The sequence below is a fragment of the Astatotilapia calliptera genome, chromosome 2, assembly GCF_900246225.1.
Source record: "Astatotilapia calliptera chromosome 2, fAstCal1.2, whole genome shotgun sequence".
In the NCBI taxonomy this organism is placed as follows: domain Eukaryota; kingdom Metazoa; phylum Chordata; class Actinopteri; order Cichliformes; family Cichlidae; genus Astatotilapia; species Astatotilapia calliptera.
In genome coordinates, this window is record NC_039303.1 from 22172256 (window position 1) to 22186541 (window position 14286).

Below are 14286 nucleotides of genomic sequence, written 5' to 3' on the forward strand. Positions count from 1 at the left end.
GCGACCGAAATAGTTAGTCACCGTGACTGTGGCAGGCAGGGAGTTATTTTTTATTTTTTTTGCTTTTTTCTTGCTGTTGACGCATGATGAAATTAAAGCGCAAACGATTTGTAAGTTAGCGATCTTAACAGTGCGAGCTGTACGTTTTAAAACCACTGTTTCATAAGCCTTTCCATCCCTGGTTTAAGTGCATATAAGAGGCTTAACGCTCTCCGCTTTCTCTGCAGCTTTCTCCCACCCACAAATGCTCCGTGTTTCTGTAGTGAACGACTACATGCGTGGATTTGTCTATTTGATTTGGCACACGCATTTCTTCAGTCTAAACAATACAGCTTAATTATTTAAATATATATTCGTGTACATATTTGGCCATTAATACTTCCTTGTACAAGTCAAGATACAGTAGGTCAAAACTTACGTGCCAATCTGTTAATAAATACCAGTATTCGCAATAAGACTAACTGTATTTTAACAATCAAACCTGAGGAAGCACTTGGCGACAGTGGTAAGGAAAATCTCCATTTTAACAGGAAGAAATATCTGGCAGAACCAGGCTCAACCCAACTCTGAGCAGCCTGCAACTATTACAGCAGTGTAACTAAGGAATGGTTTGAGGTCACCTGATTCAACCATCACTATAAGCTTAATCAAAAAAAATAAAGTTTTAAGCCTAATCTTGAAATTAGAGAGGATGTCTGTGTCCCGATTCCAAACTGGGAGTTACGTCCACAGAAAATGGGCCTGAAAGCTGAAGCTCCCATTCTACTTTTAAATACCCTAGAAACCAGTAGTAAGCCAAAAGCCTGAGAGCAAAGTGCTCTACTGGGGTGAGATAAGATGAAGATAGATGGGGCCTGATTATTCAAGCCTGTATGCTTGGAGTCCCCATCAGTACTTTCACTGCAGCATTCTGGATGCACTGAAGTTGATTAACTGAACTCATACTGATGGCGCTCCAGTAGCAGTGTGTGTGTATGCAGCTGCGATCATTGCAGTTACAAGTTTGTTAATGTTTTTAAGAAGTTGTATTTTTACAGCTTAAATTCCTACATAATTTCCTACTCATACTCAGTAATACATGAGAAAAACAAAACACGAGACAAAGTTAAGTTAGAGGTCATTTATTGTTCTCTCAAGGCGAATGATATGCAGTAAAAAAGCCCAACAGTCATAAGTGAAGCGTCAATCCACAGGCACTGGGCGTGGAGTGTGACTTTTCCAAGAGTGTTTTTGTAATTGTTAGACACTACAGTCTCTATAGTTTGAAATAAGCCTCTTTTTGGAGTGAGGAAACATCTCTATAAGTGTGTCTGTGTCACTCTGGTTCTGCTTCTGCTTCCTGCATTTGCTCCTCTGATGCAGAGGGCTCGGCAACATCAGTATCATCTTTGATCATGGTGACCAGCGGGACTTCGTTTGCCTGGGCCAGCTGAGGGTCTCTGAAGCTCGCGCAGGCTGCCTGGGGGTTACTGTGGTTGGAGGATTCATCTGCTGACTCAGCAGGAGACTGGGCTCCTCTGTCCACGGTCATGTCCCATTCCTGGTCTGAAGGCTGAGGTAGACTGGCCATGAGTTCCTAAACATGCACGGCACAACTCAGCTTAGACACTGATAATAAGCTTTTCTCATTTAACATATAAACAAGACTGTGAACATACCTGCTGCCTCTCCAGGTCATTGTTCCTCACAGCACTGAGCAGGCTTTTTGTGAAGCTTGCAAGATCCTGGTACTTTTGTTTTTGGTTCTCTAGCTCATTCTCCAAGAACTGGACTTCCTCATGCTGAAACAGAAGGATCCAAACAAGGCAAAGAATCCATTCAGAATTTAAAATAATGCTAATTCAGGTTACAGCACATTTAGCATCGTGCATTTTATCCTTGCCGCTTTTACAGCACCGTGAGCAATGCTTTGTGAATGTGTCACAGTCTGTGTGGGTGTTTTCACCTTGAATTCCAGCAGGTTCTGCATTTGCTCAAGGTCCGAAGCCACTAATTCATCCTCATCGGCTTCCTCGTCCTCATCGATCACTTCGATCTTCTGTTAAAAAAACACAGACATCAAATCACTTTAAACTCTGGAAACGAGCAAAGAAAAATGATTTCCAACAGTTTCGGTGATAATTATACCCTTATACACATTACATGAAGCCTCTCCTCAATTAAGTAAACAATACATCACCATCATCCTCGTCAATAAATAATCCAGAGAATGAGAATGAAAAGGCTTTTACAATTATTTAAAACTAATTCATTTAAAACCTAATAACCCAACAGTCATCTTAATCAGTGCTCTAGAACTATTATTTAGAAAAATGAGCTGAGGCAGAGAAAAATAAATACAATTATTGGCTACATGGTGACCCTTTAATCACAACAAGCTAAGATAAAAAAAATGTGCCTGCGATTGGTCAAGAAATGTATTCGTAAGCATTGTATTTGTCACTAGGTTGCTTTTGATTTTATACACTGCTACATTTCTCCTGGGTACTAATTAAAATCCTCTAAAGCTTAATGTATGAACATAATATTAGCTCTACTATAATGTTGAAAAGTCCCCTTTGAAAAAAGGCTGACTAAGCACATTGCACATTGTGATGTAAGTTTGCGAGTCACCGGGTGGCAACCTTGAAGACTCAGAAAAATGTAGCCACTGCTATGTGCAGTTCCTTTAATGGAGACCTGAGGCTGTTTCTAAAAGTGAGTTGACATCCACAGACTTGCATGTTAAGATCTCCAACATTTTTAAAGCTTGTACTGAAACACATTATAAGGAGTTAGCGGTTTAATCTTTCTGGTAAACAGACTGCACTCCAAGCATCCCCTTTAATACTGCAGTGAATTATAGTTGCTGTCAACCAAACTAGCTTCAGTTTTAGCAGACAACTCTCAGCCTAATTGCTAAACTCATATCATTACATGTTAATATGAATTCTACAAATCACAAAAGCTAATGAGGCTCTAATATAAAGAAGAACTCATAAAGTACCACATTATTGGCCATTGGAGCAGCATTGGACAGATCGTTTCCATCCTCTCCATCCCTGTGTTGTGAATCGATGGTGCCATCTAGGTTTGAGATAGATACTGCGTAAATGCCGGGATGCACGGTTTGTACACAGGATGTGTTAATGTGCGGACGGCATCAGCGGCCTCACCCTCAGACAGGCACACAGAGCCGCCATCGTTCATGTCATCTCCGATTTCAGGGGTTCTGAGGCGCTCCTCGTTAGGGCTGAGGGACACTGGCGATTGGTTTCCTGGCGATGAGGTTGTGAATACAGCAGGCCCACCTTTGGGTGGAGGGATTTCAATACCCATCAGACGGTACTTCCTCCGTCTGTTACTGATCCATGTCTGTAAATCATGTGAGAACAAATGGGAGACCGGGATAAGTATCAGCAGGTGTCCGGTATATTTCCATACCCGGATTTTCTATGAGTGCGCTTATTAAACAAATGGACTGCCTCTTTGATCTGTAACAAGATTCTCTAACACTGATTCATCCAATCACCAAAGTCAGAAGGCAAGGTCAGATGGTGAACTGCACCAGTTGCAGCAAGGAAATTATTTTGCAGTGATCTGAAGATAGTCCTAATTTACTGTAACTCTGAAGGCAAAAGTTTTATTCCTTGCAATAAATATCCTTGTAAGTGAGATGGCACAGGGTCATGTGTGTGTGTCAGGACTTAGAGACTATATTTAGTCTACCAGCATTCCTGCTGTGGCCCTGATATATAACAGCATGACTTTTACACAACATTGTGCAAGTAAGTTAGAAAGCCTGACCCAGAAAAGTTGTTCTTTTCTCCTTTCTAACAGCCCTCAAGAGCTCAGACAAGTTAAATAGTCCTGTTTCCACTAAATGTCATAAATAAGTGAACAACTGAAGACCCAAAGCTTTACCATTTGTTTTGTAGCGTATGCAATGCCATGTCTCTTTTTTGATTCTTCCAAACCTAGAATACATTAAGCTATTTCTTTCTTGTTGAGTTGGCTACCTTGACTATTTCAGTGTCTACATTGAGTTGGTTTGCTGCAGCGCTGATCTTCTCCCTGCACACTGAGCCCAGGCTGGTCATGCCTCGGTCCCAGTAGCGCTTTAGCTGGATAAGATCCCCATCACTGAACTGGGTCCGATCCTGCAGCTGAAAACACAAACACCTGTCTGACTACATGTCTCGCATCTATAATTGTATTACTTATTTCCAGCATGCTACATGCGTGCATAAATGTGGTGCTTTAGAGCGCTTACTGTTCTCTTTCTGGAGTTGCTAATAACCCAGGGGGCAGCAGATACACCAACTGCAGTCTGCACACAAAGACACGCAGGTTAAATCTGTCAACTCACTTAAAGGGACGAATGTACCAGCAATAAAACCGCTCCTACTTGTGAGCTGGATTCCCCTGTAAGTGAGGTCTGTGCTGTGAGGGAGTAGCTGCCCTGAAGCAATGCGGGTCTGGAGCTCGTCATCGGAGGTGTGTGGTTTCCTCGCACGACAGACACTTCGGCCCCGATTGGGCTGGCTGACGTCTGCTCCCTGTGGATGTGTGTTTGAGCGGCCATATTTGCCAACTCTTCTTCCCTTTGCCACTCATCTTCTTCATCTCCAGTTTCCATGGCAATGGAGAAGTTATGACTGGTGTCCAGAGGTGCTGACCTGTGGGTTTCCTGGCTTTTACGAGCTGATTTTGGTCCGGGTCTGAGGCGGTCCCTGTCGCCCTTTTCTGACAAGGTGAAAACCTGCTGAATACGAGGTGTCTGATCAGAGGAGGGGCCGGCGTTGTGAACTGGCAAGGAGACCCGAGTTTTCTGCGGAGCAGGCGGCTGAGGTTGTGGGTTGGAGTGAGGTCTGGGCTGAAGCTGAGTCTGGGATTGTGAGGAAGAGGACCAAGGGCGAATTTGCGCTGTACCGTATTGTCTAGTCCAGCTGTGAGGTACTACCCCTGCTCCTGCGCTTACCCCCCCCTCCCCAAGGGATAAAGCGCCTTTTCTGACTGCAGTGTAGACTAAAGGCCCTGAGGCAGAAGTGAGGGATGGGAGATTCTGAGAAAGTGACACTAACTTGGAGTGGACGGGTGAGGAGGAGGAGGAACTGTTCCTGATCTGCAGCACCTGGTTCATCAGAGATGAGGATGTGTGCGCAGAGAGGTCAGAGTCTGACTGAGGCGGTGGGGCCGCGGCTCTCGGTCGGGACTGAGGGCCAGGGTTCAGAGAGTAGATCCCTGTTAGTATTACATCATTGTTGTTGTTGCTTCCACTGCTTAGGGGTGAGGAAGATGAGGGCGGGGAAGGTGTCGACGACACAGAAGGGAAGGACGAGGATGGAGGGAGAAGGTGCACGCGGTTCTGGATGCTCCGCGCTGCAGTCATGTCAGCAGGAAGCAGCGCTCCTACTGCTAGGCTGTGATTGGACAAAGCACCTCCGGCCAATGTGTGATTGGAGAGCATTCCCCCAGCTAGTCCATGACTAGATAAGGAATGAGACACCCCTCCATTCTGGGGAACCTTGGAGGCGAGCTTACGCCTTTTGTTGCCAACCCATGTCTGCAGGGAGAGAGCAATCAGCTCAGTAACATCACTTAAAAAAGCATTCTGCAAAACATTAGGGGAACTAATTCTGCTAAGTGAGGGCAATAACTCATGACTCTACACTAGATGAAGAGCTCGCATAGTATAGATCTGACTCACTGCCTTGATTACCTGCTGCGGCATTACATGAACATTCCTTAATAAAAACGAAACAGAGCATAAATCATAGCAAAGGGTTCCCTACTGCTCGTTCACACGCACAAGCACATTTTATGGGCCTACCCGGACAACACTGAAGTCCAATTTGGCCTCCTGAGCACACTGCAGTATTAGCTGGAAGCAAGACTTGCTCTGATTGGTCATCCCATTCTCATAGTAACGTTCCAGGATCCTCTGCTGCTCAGCCGTAAATACTGACCGCAGGTTCATCTTAGGGGAAAAGGAAAGATAATTACTACTACTAAGTCCCAGCTCGCAGAAATTTTAATTATTTAATTATGGAATTTTCTTTCTTTGGCTAAAACCAACAGAAACTCTTGATGTACTCACCGTCTGCAGGCCACGCCTTTGTGGCCACGCATCCATTCTACTGCTGGAGGGGAACGGGGCAGCCATGCAGATCAAAGCGAAACCTCCGTATTTCTACATTTGCACTATTTTGTTTGTGCCCATTTTGTCTCAGTGTACCCGACGTGCCGCTGGGTAGTGTGGCTGAGGAGAAAGCAAAGCAGACAACACCTTCTTGCAAAGTGTAAACAAAGAGTATAAATAGTAAAAGAAAAGGAAAAAAAAACATTACTCCATTTAGCAGTGTGGATTGACAAAAAAAGCCCCAGAAATGAAATCACTTTTATCACACACACCTATATACGTAACAAAAAAGTCTTGAGCCACCACTCGTTTCTTTATATTTTGCTCGGAAAATAGGAAATAAGTGCAGTGATTAACTGAAACACATATGGTTCACCTTATATAACTATATAAATACAGTATATAAGGCAAAGACAGAGGTACAGCTTTAAAGCCAATACTTGGTGCAACCACCTTCATTATTCAGCACAGCCTGGACTCCCTGAGCCAAACTTTCTTGTCATTTCTTCAGGTAGTCTTAAGGAATAGTTTTCCAGGCTTCCTGAAGGGCATTCAAACCTATTCTTTGCTTGTTGGCTGCTTTTTGTTCTGTTCTGTCAAGACCATCCCACAGTGCTCTAATAATGTTGAGGTCTGGGCTCTGGGGAGGACAATCCATGACTGATAGTGTTTTTCTATCCAGGTATGCTTTTATCGCATTGGCAGTTTGTTTTGGGATCATTGCCATACTGAAAAATGAAGCTGTTGACAGTCAGACAGCTTCCATGCATGACAACACCACCAACTGAAATGCAGCACCAAACCATGACAGAGCCTCCATTGTATTTTACAGATGGCTATAAATCCTCGCTGTCATACCTCTCTCTCATAACTGAACCAGAAATTTCAAATTTGGATTTGGCACTCCATCAGACCTGTTGCCACTGATTTTCAGTCCAGTTCTTGCTCTCCCTCTTTCTCCTTGTTTTCCTTCCTTACCTACGACTGAGACCATTTCTAATGAGGCTTCTCTGAACAACAGATGATTCAGCTGAAGGTCAGATGCATTTCACAGGTCCTGTGTTAGGCTTTTTCATCATTTTTTTCCAACCTCTACTTGTCCAATTTCCTCACATTTGTTTTTGTTTTTTGGATACACTGCACACCACACCAAGATATGCCAAGTTGTCAACTAACCTCTCGTTAGCAATCACCTGTCAAACTCTGTTATGTTTGGGATTTTTTTGTGAATTAAATTAAAGAAATGACAACAAATTATGTGATTCTGCAACAGACTGCTAGTAACAAATAACATTTTAACAATTTAAAAACAGTTCTTTGCTAAATTGTTATGTGTAGATATGAAACCGGTTCATCCATTGAGTTAAGAGCCTTTTTTATGCTTGAATGAGTCATAGTCAAGTGGTTTAAACAACCAAACAAACAAACAAAAACAGCATCTCTCTGAAAATGCTCAGGTGCACCAACTGGATTGGAAAAGAGTGAAAAAAATAAACAATTTCAAAAGAAAAACATTGAAAATCTTGCAGAACTATTTCTCGGATAACTGCAAAATTAAAAGACAGTCTGGCTCCTTGAAAGCAGAATGCAAAGGAAAGAGGGCACAGGGCATAAAAGTTATAATAGTCCAGTACTATAATAGCATAACAGTACTCAGTCATTTGAGCAGCTGCGTAATTTTAGTGCAGTTAAAATACTCAAAATACTAATCAAAACAAGTACTTGTTTTGTCAAATGAAAACCACTAAGAGTACTTTAATAAATCCAAAATTCATAATTACATACTTATAAATGATAACGTTATGCCTGACTTTTGGCAAAAACAAAACAAATGGTCCTGTTGAAACTCCTGGTAATTGTTAGAGCCATTCAGCCTTCAATTTAATTGTACACACCGTCATGAGTAATGAAGTGGCACACAGGTAACCTTGTCCATTTGTTACAAACTGATTTATTAACATGGCTGAGTTAAATGTGAGACTTTTAAATGTGTGCAAGTTTCGTAGCAGTGCTGTCCTGCGTTAGGACGGGGTCGTGAGGAAGAAAACAGCGGTAGCCAAATTAGCGTAAAAAAAAACCCACGCGGACTTTCACAGAGCTGGGAAAACAAAGGCGAACAAGTTTTAAAGCAGAGCTGGGAAATGTTTTGTTTGAAACAAAAGTCACATACGGGAATGTTGTGCGACCAATAAGCAGGCGGCAGGTTTATTTTGAAAGGCTGACTGCGCATGGCTACAGTCAATATGGAAACATTAAGGAGAGAATTAGCAAACAAATTGTGGGCACGTCAGGAAACGGCGGATTCCGGCGCGGATTTACCGCACGGGAGGCTCGTGCCATAACTTTACGGTCGAAAACCCGCACAGTAAACTGACCGGGTAAGAACCGCTTTGTCACAATGGCAACACAGACAGCCTACGTTAGCTTGCAGGCCCGAGCGGCCATGTCTGAGCCAGCCAACGTTAGCTAGCATTAGCATAGCTCTCCCAATGGATAGCTGCAGCTAAACTTTTCCTTCAAATCTGTGATTTCCCGACCGCGGCAGGATCATTCTCACTGACCCTGGCTTCGAGCGGATGCCAGGCTACAAAGCGTTCTGGGGTACCCTGAAGCAAAAAGGAAAAATCACGTCCCTACATACCATTTTTGATGTTAAAATCAGACGAACGCTCAAATTCAGCAGATTTCTTCACCAGTCCCCTTTGCTAGACAATGAAATCAGAACGTCCGATCATCAATTCTAATCATGATTGTGACGTATTTGCAGACAGGAGCCAATGGGAGCTCGAGATCATCGCTGTCACGTTCGGAACAGGCTGAAAACTGAGCACCGTAGTCCCGCCCACCATTGACTTTGTTCACAGGACTGCTGGAAGGAGGAGGTCACAGACATGGAAGCAGTGGAAAGTTTGGGTGGGGAATGCCTCGTTTTCTCTTCACCTGGATATCTCTTACTTAAACTGCCCTCTACAGCACTGCACAAGGAGGAACTGTTTCACTACAGGCTGCAAAAAAATAACACAACAACCCCCCCACGCACACTTTGTTTGATTGCAGATGTGTTTAGAGTTCTGGCTAAGGTCTTCATGAGTTATTATACGTTTCGCTGAATATTAGAATTTGCTTTTGGAGATGTAAAATCTACACTTATAAAACTTTAAGATGGTGTAAATATGCACATATGTTTTCATTATATGAATTTGTTATGATAATGAAGATACAAAACATATATATGTGAACTGAATTACTGTTTATAGTAATAAAGTTTAAGCACCTCATCTAACATAAGTTTGGATGCACTCTCAGCAAGGTCCACAACGTAGCTGATTTTCAGTACCTGTTACAGCCAAGGAGTTTATAGGTAACACTAACAATCAACACGGAGACTCGGTGCTATAAAAAAAATAGGTGCTGATTTCTATTCAATTACCATTTTTGGACATAAACGAATCACAGCAGCAGTCACCTCAAGGTGCTTTTATTGTAAGATACCTCTATAATAGAGATTTTTCTGTATGAGAAACTGATATTTGATGTTTGTTTTACTTTGAATCTATGACAATGAAACAAAGACTTGCCTGTCAATTGCAAATATTATAAAACAATAATTGAATCTCGTTTTAATTTAGATGACTTCTAGAGTCATTATTAATATAAACTGCCACTAAGAAGGGTCACGTAAGCACTTTGTACTGTTGCTAATTTTTTTTTAATTCTGCCGAATTAATTAATTAATTCTCTCAATAAAGATGTCTCTCATTCCTAAACGATGACCTGAAACGGTATCTATCGTGAGTGGAAGTTGGTGGTGTGGATGTGTGTGGAAGCGGGCGCTGCTGTAATCCATGACGTCACCTGGTTCCCAGGTACGCAGCAGGGGGCGCTGTTCCTCCCAGCTAGGGTCCACACAGCGAGCAGCAACGCCTGACAAAGTTGATGCTGATTTCCTCACAGACTGAACTTTAAAAAAAGGAGGAGGAGAAGAAGAAAAATCTTACACCTGCTTGCCATGTGATGCGGCACGAGCTGCTGACGCGCAGACGTGGTATTGCAAAGCAGCGCTGACGAATTCTTTCTTTGCTGGGAAGAAAAAAAAACATAATTAATGATCATTTCTGAAAATTTCCACAAGTGCCCTACTTATACCGTCTCTTGTATTCAGTAGAACCTACTGCATTTCATATATTATTTATCAGGGTGTTGCTGCTACATAGTCTGCTGTTTATTTACTGTTTGCATTACCCCAACCCCCAGACACCCCTCCCACATTGTGTATATGTACATGTGTATGTAAGGCAAGGAGGGAGGGAGACCGAGAGAGATCCTCCCTATATGGTGTGCGTTGCACCATTCCCTGGTCTGTATTATGAGTGGTGGCCCTAGTGATGCTGCAGCGAGGCGGGCTGGAGGGGGAAAAAAGAGGAGAGGAGAAGGAAGGGAGGGGAGGGGTCGCTCCATCCCCTGTGCGCCCACCGAATCCACTTCTCACAGAGCGCGGGGCTGCTGGCTGGCGGGAAGGCACGAGAAAAAGAGCGAGAGAGTGAGAGAGCGAGGGAACGAGAGGAGGGAGGGAGAGGGAGAAGCGAAGAGAGAAGAGGAGAAAAGCGTGTGTGTGCGTGTCCGTGTGTGCGCGTGTGGATTGCACCACCGCATCCAGTTCACCGTTTTCTGCAGGCGGCCATGCTCCGATGGAGAGAATAAACCCGACCACGTCTGGTTTCCCCACAGATTTAGCCACTCCGCTCCGTGTTTCCAGATGTGACTGACAAGTCGTTTTATGTCGCCCGCATTGAGCTGTGCGCCGTTCATCTCGGATAGACTGTGACACCATGGCTTTGGTTATGGAACCTATAAGTAAATGGACACCAAAGCAGGTGCTGGACTGGATGAAAGGTAATGTTGGATACCCCACCACCATCCCCCCCATCCCCCTTTTCTCTTTCTTTTTTTCTCCCTGTTGCACCATGCTCTAACGTTTTCATGCTGCTTGTGGTTAGACCGACGATAACGATAATGATGATGAGGATGGTGATGATGATGGTGGTGGTGATGAGTAGCAGAGGGCCACGCTCTGTGCATGTGTGTTCTCCTTGTCCAAACCTGTACCCTGCGCCAGACCACTCGGAGACTGATTAAAGTCACTAAAGTGGACCGAAATGCGTTCGAGCATGGATTCCCCCCCCCCCCCCCCCCATTAAGAAGCGGGGACTTCAGGCTTCTGTCATTCTGTCATCTGGCTTGCTTGAGAGCGCATCTCCTGCAAGCCCAGCCATATATGGCAGCGGTGGCGGCATCTCTCTCATCAATGAATGCTGAAGATATGTCATCTCCGCTCACTGGCACATGCCCTTATCAAACCCATGTCACCTCTCGCCGTGCATGTGTGCGCGTGCCAACCGTGCGTGTGTGATTAATGTAGTTAGCTGCATGCACCCCCCCCCCCCCCCCCCCCCCCCCCTCCAGTGGCTCACGCCAGCCCGTTTCAGCACCGTGGACAGCGCAATGCCGCCTGCCATATAAGGCAAACGCAGCGATCACACTCGCTTTTTTTTTTTTGCTTTTTTCCCCCTGCTGCTCGCTTTGCTGGCACGAGTTAAGTCCCTTCAAAGCGACAGTATGAATGAGTAATCCCTAATCGTGCGTGTGTGTGTGTGTGTGTGTGTGTGTGTGTGTGTGTGTGTGTGTGTGTGTGTGTGTGTGTGTGTGTGTGTGTGTGTGTTTGGTGGCGGTGGTAGGTGGTGTTCTCACACACATGGTCATCTACAGAAGCTGTGAGAGAAACTGTGGTAGGCCTATTGACAGACAATAGAAATGGAAAGGGAGGGTGTCCGCAACCCCTTACTTAAGAGGATGACTTAATCGCTCCTTGTTTGATGACTCAGACTGTTACAGGAGTGTAACAGATACTTTGCGAGTGTGTGTTTGAATTATATATGCAGTGGCCAGGTTCGGTATTTAATGTAGAGATGTGCTCGATCCCCAAGTCCCTGTGTGGCTTTTTGGGACCACTACTTTCCTCGTGTGACGGCCAAGCGGTGATCTCTTGGGTTGGAGAGTCAAGGTATAGCCAACACACCATCTGAGTACGCGGAAAGGGATTATTTTGGGATGCGTTACATTAAAGTGATTACGACGTTGTTCCAGGTTTTTATGCTCCCCTCTACCTCTACCTCTCTCTTTCTCCTCGGCCTCAGCCAGTGGAGCTCCAGCTTCATGCTCTGATCCGTGGAGTGCTCATTCGGCACTGCATATTAAGAGAGGCTGAGCGGATTTCTTTTAATGTTTTTGTTTGTTTGTTTGTTTGTTTTATGTGAGATTACATGGGGGCAGGCCAAATCGTGAATAGATATCGCAACTTGGAGAACAGAAACAGAACACAAAATAAAAAGAAACATTTGCTCACAAGATGTCGAGAAGCAAGTGATCAGAGCTTTTACCCCCTTTTACAGAGCCAGTGCCAACAAAAAAGTGATGTCCACCTTATTTGCAGTTTCTCCAGTGTAAACAAACCCTCTCTCCACATGTAGCCCAGGTTCCATTTGATCAGCAAGAAAAAAAACCCTGAAAAACAGAACATAACTGTTGAGCTGGTGGGTCTAATTTCCACTGTCATGTTGTGATCGTCATTAAGCCATCGCATCCCACTGCAGTTTAAAAGCTCTCAGTGTGGAAAAGAAAAAAACGAGGAAAGAAACTCAGTGCCACGATTCAAATCCACCTGCTCGATAATGAGTACAAATGATCATGCTTCACGATTTTTCACGTTTTGTTACATGCAAATCCTAGACGTCTTAAAGCACTGTTTATAAAAAAAAAAACAACTTTATGTTCAGTGAAGGACAAGCAAAGAAATATGTCCACATTTGCATCCAACCCTTTGAAGGAGAACTGTTTCATCTTGGTCACATAAAACAAGCCACATCCCGGCCTCTTTCACATGAAGCTCGGAGGCTCGTTTTCATAGATGTTTGCCAGCATCTCACAGTGTCATCCCTGTTCTTGTGAAGCTCCTTCCCCCTTGTTTTTTCCCCCTGCAGGGATTTATAACAGACCAGTGGAAGGCATCTTATTTTTGCGTGAACAAAGTAAAATGTGAAAAGCTAGTGCTAATCTGTCCGTTTATGTACACTCTAAAAAGTAATTAATGTGACCTTTAGTCATTACTTACATATATATGTTGTTGTGAAATGAAAAATCAAGTTCATAAATACTGTTAGACTTCCTAATTAAAATTTTTATTTTATTGAGTTCGGGTGACACATAAATTATGCCTCTTTACTCAATATATAATCGTGATTTGTCTGAATTTAAAATCTTCTTTTAATCAAAAAACAATATAATTTTAAGTTCTGTCGATGTAAAATACAACTTGATGATGTGTAAACAGCTCACAGTTCCCTTCTTCTACTCAAGCGGACATATTCAACAGCACGTGTTCAAGGTTTATCAAGAGCTGTGTTCGTCGCGAACGGTGAGTAATTTTATGCGAAATTACACATATTTGCAGTCGCTCTGGATTTTGTTAGTTTACTTTAAAACAACGACGTAACATACATAACATACATCTTAGCTTGCCCCCGCGTTTGTGTGTTTTAATATACACACAGCAGCTAATTCCACGATAGCATAAATTGTTGGGCTCTTTTTGGAAAATGTAACACTGACGTTACTCTAATGCAGACCACTGTAATTGTCTTATAATTATTAAAAGATAGCGGACGTTGTTAGCCCCGGCGCAAACTACTATGCTAACGTAGCTAGCCAAGCTAAGTTGTGTTCACTGTGATTTTATTTTTGAAATGTGAAATTTATTTTTTGAAGGGAAGCATTTTATGTTAGTAATTGTTAAGAAACGCTTCTAAATTTTCGTAACGTTACGGGGTGAAGTTCAACCCCATTGGCTTCTGCGCAGGAAGTGCGGTCGCCATTAGTCCGGTGTGTCTGTTGACCGCTAAGAGCGGTTCTTCACCGGCTGCTCGGCCTATTTTCACAGGTAAAAGACCAGACTTAAGTGCACTGTGCCGCATATGGTAGGGTAGTTAGTTTTCCAGCACCCAGTGTATTCAGGTCTATGTAGTTTTGAATGTTTGGTTCTAGCTCACACAGCTTTGACAGGTGAAACTTATTCACTGTATTGAAGACTCACAGGTGAAGTTGAAAATACC

The 14286-nt window shown here is 43.6% G+C and overlaps 2 protein-coding genes and 1 long non-coding RNA gene across 9 annotated transcripts in view; 2 read left to right on the plus strand and 1 right to left on the minus strand.

Moving 5' to 3' along the window:
• Positions 1-1105: 1105 nt before the first annotated feature.
• On the minus strand, positions 1106-8895 carry hdx (highly divergent homeobox). Of its 2 annotated transcripts, none has more exons than XM_026188150.1 (11): positions 8763-8895; positions 6080-6241; positions 5813-5959; positions 4388-5545; positions 4253-4309; positions 3999-4145; positions 3156-3354; positions 2987-3066; positions 1946-2038; positions 1659-1781; positions 1106-1576 (listed from the first exon to the last, which is right to left on the minus strand). In XM_026188150.1, exons 2-11 carry the CDS (start codon positions 6143-6145, stop codon positions 1316-1318), a joined length of 2331 nt encoding a protein of 776 aa, XP_026043935.1. In that variant the 5' UTR covers positions 6146-6241; positions 8763-8895; the 3' UTR covers positions 1106-1315. The 2 variants fall into 2 exon arrangements, with proteins under 2 accessions (XP_026043935.1, XP_026043926.1); XM_026188141.1 differs by having other exon boundaries at positions 3156-3363.
• Positions 8050-9888, plus strand: LOC113033949 (uncharacterized). Its single transcript, XR_003274100.1, has 2 exons — positions 8050-8499; positions 8889-9888. It is a non-coding gene; the product is annotated as an uncharacterized LOC113033949 (long non-coding RNA).
• An 820-nt stretch (positions 9889-10708) lies between these two features.
• LOC113033954 (connector enhancer of kinase suppressor of ras 2) overlaps positions 10709-14286 on the plus strand; it is a 69532-nt gene continuing 65954 nt past the window's right edge. For all 6 annotated transcript variants that reach the window (XR_003274102.1, XM_026188181.1, XM_026188194.1 and 3 more), the window contains exon 1: positions 10709-11014. Coding sequence is in view for 5 of the 6 variants with exons in the window: in XM_026188181.1 (XP_026043966.1) it covers positions 10951-11014 (64 nt within the window). In the remaining variant the exon portion in view is untranslated. The remainder of the gene's footprint in view (positions 11015-14286) is intronic.